Source organism: Artemia franciscana, chromosome 12 (assembly GCF_032884065.1).
Source record: "Artemia franciscana chromosome 12, ASM3288406v1, whole genome shotgun sequence".
In the NCBI taxonomy this organism is placed as follows: Eukaryota; Metazoa; Arthropoda; class Branchiopoda; order Anostraca; family Artemiidae; genus Artemia; species Artemia franciscana.
In genome coordinates this window covers 41,544,413-41,557,117 of record NC_088874.1, presented here as the reverse complement: position 1 = coordinate 41,557,117, position 12,705 = coordinate 41,544,413, and the positions used below count along the sequence as shown (strand labels likewise).

The 12,705-nt window shown below is 35.2% G+C and overlaps 2 protein-coding genes across 3 annotated transcripts in view; one reads left to right on the top strand and one right to left on the bottom strand.

The window, feature by feature from the left end:
* Positions 1-12,705, top strand: part of LOC136034140 (titin homolog) — a 166,138-nt gene that overhangs the window by 144,273 nt on the left and 9,160 nt on the right. The gene's annotated exons all lie outside the window — the stretch shown is intronic.
* Positions 11,538-12,705, bottom strand: part of LOC136034142 (uncharacterized) — a 142,752-nt gene continuing 141,584 nt past the window's right edge. For both annotated transcript variants that reach the window (XM_065715324.1, XM_065715325.1), the window contains one exon: positions 11,538-12,205. In XM_065715324.1, the coding sequence (XP_065571396.1) occupies positions 11,675-12,205 (531 nt within the window). In that variant the 3' untranslated portion in view covers positions 11,538-11,674. The remainder of the gene's footprint in view (positions 12,206-12,705) is intronic.

Sequence of the window (12,705 nt, the reverse complement as noted above, 5' to 3'; positions counted from 1 at the left end):
GTCCGCGGGGAGAATTTTCAAATATTTATTAACTTATAATGGGGAATATTCCACAAGGGAATTTTCCTTTTGAATTTCCTTTCTTTTAAGATTGCAGCAATGCGCGATGAGTAAACTATTGATTTATAAAATAAATATTCAAAATAATATTTCTAAAATATATATATAACGTGAATCCTATTTTTAAATCTATAAAACGTATAGATATATTTTTTTCAAAATGTCACATATTGGCTTTTGAACAAGCCAGTCAAAATATTATCAACCTATAGATTGAATGTGAATTTGTACCATAGATGCACCCAGGATGGACCAGTGGTGAAGGGAGCAGGGGAAGGGGGGCTCTTCAGCATATTTTGGTGGTAGTTGTTAAAAGGTGTGATTTTACACAACATAAGTCTTAAAGCATTGTTCCGGTTTTCGATTGAGATTAAACCAAGCGACTGAGCTATTTCATTTAATTGGGTGAGTTATCATTTTAACAGAAAAACCATAATCCTTCTGATTTACCGCTGCCCAACCTTAGGTGAACAATGGGTAGACGAACCAAAAGTAAGGTGACATGGCTATAAAAGCAGTACATATAAGCGCGTACTAAAAATAGGGTACTTGTGTATTATACGCCACTCACTCAAGTTTACCTTGTGTAAAACTCGAGAACGAACCAGTTTCTTCGTTACTTTAGAGACAAATTCGGGCTGTATATTTGTTTGATATAAGTTACATAAGTTTGCACACAAAATAATATGTATGTAGTATCTACCAATAATTTCAAAACCATAAATTTCCCAAATTCTGGTAAAGGTAAAACTCCAGTTACTCGCCAAAGAGGTGTCTACCAAATACCATGCGACTGTGGCAAATACTGTGTAGGTAGAACTCACCAGAATTTAGAGAAATGCCTACAACAGCATAAAGGTGATATCATCAAAGCTCTAAATTCCAATATTGCTAATTTTTCTTTTGATTCTGTTTTAAGCAGCCATACATTTGAAAACCCGAGCCACAAAATGTTTTTTTAAGAATCCGCCCTTATTACCAATTAAATAAAAAAAAAGTTTTTTTAACTGAAAGTAAGGAGCAACATTAAGACTTAAAACGAACAGAAATTATTTCATATATGAAAGGGACTGTCCCGTCCTCAACGCCCCGCAGCGAAAGTTTTACTCTTTCTCACAACTTTACTTTCTATACAATAAAAAACTTTATCGTAAATAGCGGAGTGTTGAGGAGGAGACAGCTCCTTCATATACGGTATAAATTCTGTTCTCCTTACTTTCAGTTAAAAAAACTTGTTTTTTCATTTAATTTCTTAACGTTTTTGAATAAATGCAGGTTTTTGAATTTGGCTTTCCGTGTATGAATAATTAATATGCATATTAATTTAACTTTTTTTTCTAATAATAACCTTATAATAACCTAAGATGGATTTATGTTCCAGTTGTTTAAGAATGACTCCTGAATAACAAAGGTTGTTTAATTAGAATAATAGCCTCTTTTAAAAAATAAACTTTTCCGTAAGAGCGAGCTATTATTTTCTGTTTGCTTAAGTTTTAATGTTGCTTCTTACTTTAAGTTGAAAAAACTTGTTTTTTATTTAATTGCTGATCGTTTTTTAAACAATGTCAGGAAATCCAACTCCCCCTCCATGAAAAATTCCTTTCCCCCACCAGGATTTTCTCCATGGAAAGATTACCCCACGTAACTTAAATTAGAGATAGTTGCGGAACTAATTTTGTAAGGCACAGTAACAGGAGGCCAAAAGAAATCGAAACTATTTTTATGAAAATGAAAGTCATAAGTTGAACAATTCTCAAATGACTGAAATGAATGAAAGGAAAGATCTTTAAAAGATATATGTGCTAATTTGTGTTTGTTTTAAGTTTCAATATTATTCCTTGCTCTCAATTGGAAAAAACTATTTTTTTCAGTTGGAAAAAAAACTTTTTTTTTATTAATTACAACCACAAGCCGAAGACATACAATATTTCCAAATTAAATGCTAAGATTGGCCGGAAAATAACACACACAAATTATTGCCTATATCGGTCATTATTTAACAAAATTCGAACTTTATCGTAAAGAGCGAGGCATTGAACAGGGGATGAACTTCCTCATATACGCAATATGAGGGGATTCGTCCCTTCGTACCCTCACCCCCTCAATACCTCTCTTTTTATGCTAAAGTTCGAATTTTGTTCCAATTCCTCAAGAATGACCCCTGAATCACAAAGGCCGTTTAATTAGAATAAATATCGCTTTTGAAATTACTAAAAATACTTTAGTGTAGCCTAAAGAGCGAGGTATTGAAGAGGGAACAAACCCCCTCATATACGTTCTGTTCGTTTTAAGTTTTAATGTTGCTCCTTACTTTCAGTTGAAAAAACTTTTTTATTTAATTTCTCATTTTTTTAAATAATTCTAGACAATCCAGCGCCCCCTTTATGGAAGTTCACTGCTCCCATGATAAATTTCTCCTTGGAAAGCTCTTCCACGTAACTCCCTCCCCTTGACCCTCCACCAGAAAAAATCCCCCCTGAAAACATCTGTATACTTCTCAATAACCAATACTATATGTGAATGATGGGCAAAGTTCATAACTTGCAGCCCTTCCCCCAGGGACTGTGGGGGATTGATCTGTCCTCAAAGACTTAGATATTAGATATTTCGACTATTCTGAACAAAATGGCTATCTCAAAATTTTGATCCGGTGACTTTGGGAAAAAATGAATGTAGAGAGGGCCTAGTTGACCTCCGATTTTTTGGTCACTTTAAAAGGCTACTAGAACTTTCAATTTTCGTTTAATGAGCCTTCTCGCAAAATTCTAGGATCACTGGGTCCTAGGGGAAAAACAAATAAACACACATCCGTGATCTTTCTTCTGGCAAAAAGTACAAAATTCCACATTTGTGCAGATAGGAGCTTGAAACCTCTACAGTGGGAGTTTCTGATACTCTGAATCTGATGACGTGATTTTCATTAAGATTCTGTGACTTTTAGGAGTTGTTTCCCCTTTTTCAAACAGTTCGTGGTAACGAACTGTAGTAAGGAGCGATCCGGCTCAATAGTAACCAAAACTCTAAAAAATTGAATTTTCATATCAAAGCTACATCAAAAGAATTGCATTTTAATGCTGATTTTAAATATATAAGTTTCATCAAGTTTAGTCTTACCTATCAAAAGTTACGAGCCTCAGAAAATTTGCCTTATTTAGGAAAATAGGGGGAAACACCCCCTATAAGTCGTAGGATCTTAACGAAAATGACTCCATCAGATTCAGCGTATCAGAGAACCCTACTGTAGAAATTTCAAGCTCCTATCTACAAAAATGTGGAATTTTGTATTTTTGGCCAGAAGACAAATCACGGGTGCGTGTTTATTTTTTTTTTTTTTTTTTTTTCAGGGGTCATCGTATCGACCAAGTGGTCCTAGAATGTCGTAAGAGGGCTCATTCTAACAGAAATAGAAAGTTCTAGTGTCCTTTTTAAGTGACCAAAAATGGAGGGCATCTAGGCCCCCTCCCAAGCTCATTTTTTCCCAAAGTCAACGGATCAAAATTTTTAGATAGCCATTTTGTTCAGCATAGTCGAAAACCATAATAACTATGTCTTTGGGGATGACTTACTCCCCCACAGTCCCTGGGGGAGGGGCTTTAAGTAACAAACTTCGACCAGTGTTTACATATAATAATGGTTATTGGGAAGTGTACAGACGTTTTCAGGGGGATTTGTTTGGTTTTGGGGGTAGGGTTGAGGGGATGGGGTTATGTGGGAGGATCTTTCCCTGGAGAAATATGTCATGGGGGAAGAAAAATTCAATGAAAAGGGCGCAGGGCGCAGGACGAATCTGGTCACGTTAGAAAAAAAATGTCAAATCAGAGCTTAATATACAATGCTGAGTGTTCGGAGCCTCTCTATTATGGAGTATAATTTGAAAATAACACAACTATACGAGCGAAAAAACATATATACCACAACCATAACTCAACTAACGAAAGAACTGCTAAGAGATAACACAACTATAAAGCGAAAACATGTGAAAACTAACGGGAAAATAAACGAACTAAGAGGTGGAAGGGGCCCAGAGAAAAAATATAATCCTTTTCCAATTTTGAGCCTAACTTCCGCAAAGGAGTAATAATGTCAGAAGCCCCGAAATATCGAATTATTTTCTTTTTCCTATAAGACCGGGGTAAATGAAACAGAAACTTACAATAGCGGAAATATAATATACACAATTCAGCCAGATCTTGTCTTTTTTTCAAGATAGGTGAAATACCAGATAGGAAAAGTATTGAATGGTCGCAAAAACTAGTGTATAGCAATGCAAGCGCTTTTCGATAATAATGACCACGATTAGCTACTATTTTACCCTAACCCGCTTTAAGTTTTCTTTAATATGCCGTACAATATTGATCCTAAAAGCTAGTAGATTCCAATAAATATGAATGCTTGACCGCCGCAAATCAGAGACACAATGGATGGAGAAGTTAGAACGCGGATTTCAAATGGGCATAGACTTTGCATTAAAGACTAGGTACTCACACTTATCAATATTCAATGACAGACCAACAGTTTTGAAATGTTTTGAAATAGATGATACGGAATTCGAGAGGCTAGATCTAGAACGGCTAGATCTAGAAGTATATCATCCGCATATGCAAGACAAGAGACATTTACTAAATTACAAAAAAGAAAGGGCATAATTTTGTATAACACACTGCGGATACAAATACTGAAAAGATACGGTGAAAGACCACCACCTTGACGCACTTCCAAGCGGGTTGGAATATTCCCATAACAATTAGAGTGAAACTTGACCGAATATGGGAATCAAACAGTTCGTGGTAACGAACTCAATATTATATATTATCAATATATATTATCAATAGAACTCAATCAATATAATATTTCGTTTACTCAATAGTAAACGAAACTCTAAAAAACGGAATTTCGATACTAAAAGATATATCAAAAGAATCGGATTTTTATGCTGATTTTAAATATATACGTTTCATCAAATTTAGTCTTTGTCATCAAAAGTTACGAGCCTGAGAAAATTTGCCTTATTTTGGAAAATAGGGGGTAACACCCCCTAAAAGTCATAGGATTTTAACGAAAATTGCACCATCGCATTCAGAAAAAAATTCAAGGTCAAATCTACAAAAATGTGGAATTTCGTATTTTTTGCCAGAAGACAAATCACGGGTGCGTGTTTATTTGTTTTTTTTTTCCAGGGGTCATCGTATCGACCAAGTGGTCCTAGAGTGTTGCAAGAGGGCTCATTCTAACGGAAATAAAAAGTTCTAGTGCCCTTTTTAAGTGACCAAAAAAATTGGAGGGCACCTAGGCCCCCTCCCACGCTCATTTTTTCCCAAAGTCAACGGATCAAAATTTTGAGATAGCCATTTTGGTCCGCATAGTCGAAAACCATAAGAACTATGTCTTTGGGGATGACTTACCCCCCACAGTCCCCGGGGGAGGGGCTGCAAGTTACAAACTTTGACCAATGTTCACATACAGTAATAGTTACTGGGAAGTGCACCGACGTTATCAAGGGGATTTTTTGTGTTTGGGTGTGGGGTTCAGGGGAGGGGACTATATGGGAGGATCGTTCCTTGGAGGAATATTTCATGGGGGAAGAGAAATTCAATGAAAAGGGCGGAGGACTTTCTAGCATTACTATAAAAAAAAACAATGAAAATATAAACATGAAAAAGTTTTTTTCAATTGAAAGTAAGGAGAAGCATTAAAACTTAAAACAAACAGAGATTATTACGCATATGAGGGGTTTTAAAATACTTTAGCATAAAGAGCGAGGTATTTAGGAGGAGATAAATACTTCGCTCTTTATGCTAAAAAAATTTTAAGTAATTTCAACTATTTATTCTACGGCCTTTCTGATTCAGGGGGCATTCTTAAGGAATTGGGACAAAACAAGATTTAGTTTGAAGAGCAAGGTATTAACGAGGGGACCAGCCCTCTCATATATATAATCAAAAATACAAGAATATAAAAGTTTGTTACGTAAGTTAATTCTTAAGTTACGTATTTTGTTTACTAATAAAAACGTTCGTTAAAAATTAAAAGATCTAGTTGCCTTTTTAAGTAACCGAAAAATTGGAGGGCAACTAGGCCTCCTTCCCCACCCCTTATTTCTCAAAATCGTCTGATCAAAACTAAGAGAAAGCCATTTAGCCAAAAAAAGAATTAATATGCAAATTTCATTTTAATAATTTATGTACGGAGAGCCAAAATCAGACATGGATTAATTCAAAAACTTTCAGAAATTAAATAAAAAAAAACAAGTTTTTTGAAATGAAAGTAAGGAGCGACATTAAAACTTAAAACGAACAGAAATTACTTCGTATATGAAAGGGGCTTTTCCTCCTCGACACCCCGCTCCTTGCGCTAAAGTTTGATTCTTTCTCGCAACTCTACTTTTTAAAACAATAAAAAACTTTAGCGTAAGGAGCGGGGTGTCGAGGACGTACGATCAGTCAGACAAAGGTTAAATTCGTGTTTAGACAATTTAAACGAATTACATGTGTTAAATATACGGTTTGTTGGTTTTTCACCAGCAACCGTACATTTCACCAACAACCGTACAAACAACCGGGTATCTCTTGTTTTAATTTGATGCCCACTATTACTAAAAACCGTAAAGCTGCATATAGAGTTCTTTTCATTAGACATTGAATTTGACTATAATTAAAAATAGGAAAAATGAAACCTATCATTGAATGAATAAAAAATTACAAAGACCAAAATATCCCCTGATCTTTTGCACTACTTAATTTATTTTTAATCGTCATTAATGCTTTTTTTTAATTAAGATTTTTTTTTTTCTCCTAGTCTGTGACTAGTGGAAGAAAAGACGGTCTTCGGAATCTTAAAACCAAGTCGATCTTCAAAGAGCGCACTTTTAAAAAGTTTCTTCTTAGTCAATATTCAGATTGCAATAAAAATAATCAAAAGGAAGTAGTTCTTCCGTTCTACTTGATACATTTCAACACAATGTCACTGAACTTGAATTAAAAAGATCATATCAAACATTTAAAAGTTGACACGCCTAAGACATCAGTGAAGGTCAGTTGACGCTATTCCTCAACACAAGGCACTAATTTCGAGCATACAACCTTCTTATAAACATGGAACAAATCTTTACCTGCTACAATTTGAACTAAAAAGACAGTCGATATCCCTTACAAATTCAAATTTCTAGTCCCAGAACTGTACACATGAAGAGGTATTTCACCCTTACGGGCTCGCAAAATCTCTAGATTCTTCCCCTTCCGATGTGTTAACGCCCCAGTCCGTGCCAAATTCCTGCATAGTTGTCTACACCCGTCCATCAGTTAAGAGCAGTACTTAATATTCAAAATATTGTTCTAATCCTTAATCCTACTGGATGTTAATTAGTAATATTAATTATTAAAGATCGTTCCCTATATATATATATATATATATATATATATATATATATATATATATATATATATATATATATACTTTTGGTATTTTCTCTTACTTCCTATTCAGATTTCACTAAGTTTCCAAGTTGCATTTTTTGCGTAAAATACAACAGGAAAGGTTATTTTTTAGTCTAAATAGTTTCCGTATTCGTTCTAGATTCGTATTAAATAAAAAAAAAAGTTTTTTCAGCTGAAAGTAAGGAGCAACATTAAAGCTTAAAACGAACAGAAATTATTACGTGTATGAGAGGGTTTTCCCCCTCGTCAAAACCTCGCTCTTTACGCTGAAGTCCAATTTTTCTTCCAATTCTTTAAGAATGACCGCTGAATCACAAAGGCTATTTAATTAGAATAAATAGCTCTGTTGAAAGTACTAAAAAAAAACTTTAGCGTAAAGAGCGAGATATTGACGAGGGGGCGAACCCCCTCGTGTACGTCATTATTGTTCCTCCTTATTTTCAGTTGAAAAAACTTGTTTTTTTATTTAATTTCTGATCGTTTTTAAAATAATAGTGGGAAACCCAGCACTCCCTTCATAAAAAATTCCCTTATCCCATGAAAAATTCCTCCATGGAAAGATCCTCCCACGTAACCCTCCCCCCAACCCCTACACCCCACCAGAAAAAATCCCCCCTGAAAACGTCTGTATACTTCCCAATAACCAATACTGTATGTAAACAATGGGCAAAGTTCGTAACTTGCAGCCCTTCCCCCGGGGACTGTGGAGGATTAAGTCGTCCTCAAAGACATAGTTGTTAGATTTTTGACTATGCTGAGTTGAAATGACACTAGAACTTTTAATTTCCGTTCGGATGAATCCTCTCGCAAACTCTAGAACCACTGGGTCCATAATATCAATCCTAGGCAAAAGGGAAAACAAATAAACACGCATCCCTGATCTTTCATCTGGCAAAAAATACAAAATTCCACATTTTTGCAGATAGGATCTTGAAACCTCTACAGCAGGGTTCTATAATACGTTGAATCTGATGATGTGATTTTCATGAAGATTCTGTGACTTTTAGGGGCTGTTTCCCCCTTTTTTCGAAAATAAGGCACGTTTCCTCAGGCTCGTAACTTTTGATGAGTAGGACTAAACCTTGATGAAACTTATATATTTAAAATCAGCATAAAAATCTAATTCTTTTGATGTATCTAATGGTATCAAAATTTCGTTTTTTTAGAGTTTCGGCTACTATTGAGCCGGGTCACTCCTTCTCCTTACTTACAGCCTGTTACCACGAACTGTTTGATTCACCTTATCTTTTAGGCGTTGTTTTTTATACTTAATTAACAACGCTGATGAAAAAATCACAAGGTTAGACGTTTTCGCTGAAGTCGGGCGTTCGGTACCGGTTGGTATGATCGGGCGTTTCGTGCTCTTGAATTAAAGCTTGTGGTAAAACAGCTAGTTAATTTTGCTTTGACAACCAATAAAAAAGATAAATCAAGTGGTATTATCTCCCTGTAGGCAAGTTTTTATTTTGTTGATAAGGGGGCTGAGGAAATATATCGATGTGAGCGTTCTAATGCCACCGCGATTTTCCGCCACCCAGGAAATCTTGCATCATCAAGAGGATTATTTGGGTCAGAATAGACAGGTTAAGTTAGCCTAGTCTATGTCTATGCTTTTGTCTATATCTGTGTCTATGTCTACATCTATGTCTGTTCTGACCTACCTGAATTAAAAGGTGGCGGAAAACCACGGTGGCGTTAAAACATTGCTACGAATATGTGAACAGGGGTTTATCCCCTATATTTTCATACATATTCTATTAACTTCTGTTTTCTGTAACTGTTTAAGCAAGTGATGATCCCATAAATACCGTCTACACATGGAGGCGCTATCTTGTCATCTGTATTAATTATTATTTTCTGAGTGCCGGAATTAGAAATTACAGCCCCGACTTCAGATACCTTTAAGACGATTCGACACCTTAAAATCATTTCGCGAGCCTCAGCGTCGTCTGACCGTCTCAAAGACAAAGTGTTCATTAGTGAATTCTCGCAGGGGACTAGCTGTCGTGAATTTGGCTAAAAAGACGGTGAAATTTTACTCCCACTTTGTCAGCGAGTTTGCCAGTCAAAGCCGATTTTTGGTCATTTATTTGGGTCTCTTATCCCAGCTTTACGAGATATGCTAGGACCGGCGACACAAACTAAAACGGTAAATAATGGACGAGATCGTAAATGTACCGCATCGTCTTAAATTTTTTGGGTAACAAAGGCAGCAAAATGTTCCCCCAGCTTCAGATTCAAAGAGTACCGACCGGGTACCGAAGAATGACTTTTGTTTTACCGCAAGGCCTGAAGTTAAGAAACTATTGGTAATTAAAAAATATCAATACGTGTTTAACAAATATGTTTTTTTACAAAAATTAAATTTATCGAAGACAAAGGTTTTTTGACAAAAATCTTCTGTTTTCTTTTATAAATTCTATAAAATGTTAAATATATATCTCACGTCAAACTTAATTTTCTACGTACATTAAATCCCTTAAAGTGTCTACTTAAAGCATACACTTTTGGGAAAACTATCCAATAATCTATAGCCTTTAGTCCTCAAAGATGGCATGTAAAACAAGTGCTAGTCTGGATAAATAATCTCTTCAAGTCACAAGAAATCCCATTACTCAGGTCTACTCTGCATGATAACTCTGCTACTCTGCATCGAAAAAATTAAATGGCTGAGATATCACTTCTCAACGGAAATTCGATTCAATTTTTCAAATGGTCTTTTTTTCCCGACAAAATAGATCAAAAAGCTATTTAGATGATTGTCTACATATACTTATGCAGAAAATTGATTTGAGAACATGTGGATCGCCAAAAAATCGCTTCTTTTTTGCACACACTGGACCGCATTTTTTTTCATTGGTCTTATTTGTCGAACAAAATAAATAATAGACGTTAGTAATTGGTCATCAACAGGCACAGAATATTGTTTTGAAAAAAAAGGATGGTCAAAAAATTGTTTTTCTCAGAAATGCACTACCAATAACAACAGGTGCGTTCTGATCGGTCGGGATTAGCTCTTGAATGTGATTAAATTTGAACCCCCCTAAATCCAAAAGTTAAGTGATTGGTCGCTAAAAGGCATACTGGCACCAATCCATTGAAATTGTGCGGGAGGGAATCTGTGGAAAAAGTATGTGGTCAAGAAATCTTTTTTCTTTGCCGAAATTGCACCATTCTTTTTTCAACTATCCTTATTCTTATAAAATAGTCTAAACACATCAGGTATGCTCTCGAGATTTGGTTAGGGAGTGGGAAACCTATACATTAAAGACAAAGATAAGCAATAAATAAGGATTAAATATAAAAACTATGAAAACAAAATCAAGATTTCAGGAGAACACGGATCCTTAGGCTTTTGCCCTAGTTGCGCACATACCTGATCAACAAGGTTCATCTCCTGAATCAGTTAGTCTCAATTTTTTTAACGTTCAATAGGGAAAATAGCTACGATTTTAAGTTAGGCCGCTGGTCATCTATACGAGGGGGCCCCACCCCTCACACCTATGATCATTTTTCGTTTGTGTCCCGAGTCCCATCTTCTGTTGCAAATCACCTTTAGCTCAAAGAAATTTAAATAATATTTGATTGAACAGAAACGCATATCTTCTGAATGGTAGCACCAAGGGGGGTCTTCTAGGGGGGAGGGTGTCAGCTGTGCTCTTTTCTCAGGACGTCTTTCCAGCCACGCTTGGTTATATTTTGAAGCTCATAGTCATTCATGGTAGATTATAAGCAATTGCCATTATTTGTAATGGTTCTGATGACCAATTTCAAAAACATGATATTGAAATATTTGAGAGGTGGCAGAAACAGTTTAAAAACACTGAACAGAATGCTTGAATCAAACTGAAGACTTTGAATCAATTCATGGTAGATTATAAGCAATTACCATTATTTGTGCATATAAGCAATTACCATTATTTTAATGGTTCTGATGACCGATTTCAAAAACATGATGTTGAAATATTTGAGAGGTGGCAGAAACAGTTTAAAAACACTGAACAGAATGCTTGAATCAAACTGAAAACTGAAGAACAAAGATAATATTTGTAATGCTTTTAATAACCAGTTGCAAAAACATAATATTGAATTATTTGAGGATAGAGAGGAGCGGAAAGAGCTTAACAAAACTGAATAAAAAACTTGAATTGAGTTGAAGAGAGACTGAAGAGAAATATTATTTACAATGTTTCTGATAGTCCACTGGTAAAACATGACGTTGAAATATTTGACGATTGAGAGGGGGCAGATAGACTTTGACAAGACAGAACAGAAGAATTCGTGTCCAATTTCGTTCTTTGGCCCAGTCTTTTATTAATTAGGTACTGAGTTATATCAGACTGGCATTCTAAAGCCGTATTCAACGGAAGCTGTCTTAAATGTACTGCGACAATTTTTCCAAATGCATCAAATTCATCAAAGACCCAGGAAGGTGGATCAGGTATCTGCAGCAATTCTTGCAGGGGCTTCACTAGTATACTACCACCACTCATACTGTCTAATTTATTTCTCTTGTAAGCAGGTTCATCGCTGCTTATAAACGATTCCCTTTTTTCATGTAGTTGATCATGGATTTCAAAGCTTGACTGTGTGCAAGGTTGTGGAGGAGTACTATTGACTGATGTTCTTCCCAATTCTGCAAGATCTAGATCGGCAAGAAAGTCACCTTCTCCACGATGTATTGGTTCGTTCCCTTGCACCTTTGGTGAATCCTGTAAAGACAGAAAAATCAGCTAACTTTTCATAATAAAGACACTTCGACAATTGTCCTGGTATTAAGGGCATAATAAAGCTAAGATATATATATATATATATATATATATATATATATATATATATATATATATATATATATATATATATATATATATATATATATATATATATATATATATATATATATATATATATATATATATATATTAACAGCTATTACAAGCAATAAATTCTGTATTTGGGTAGTTAAAATAATGAAAAAAAAGAAAGATGACTGGCCTAAATCAAAGTCATAACATGAATCAACTCCTCAGAGAAAGAAATAAAAAGGAGAAACTGGTGAAAATCTTCAAAAAGGGTGACACAATGTTGTGTGATAATCGAAGAGGTATCAACCTTCTTCCTGTAACATGCAAATTCTTCTATTATATCGTACCGGATTCGAGATGCACTAGATACACATCTGCAAGAAGAGCAGCATCGTTTTAGAAGCGGC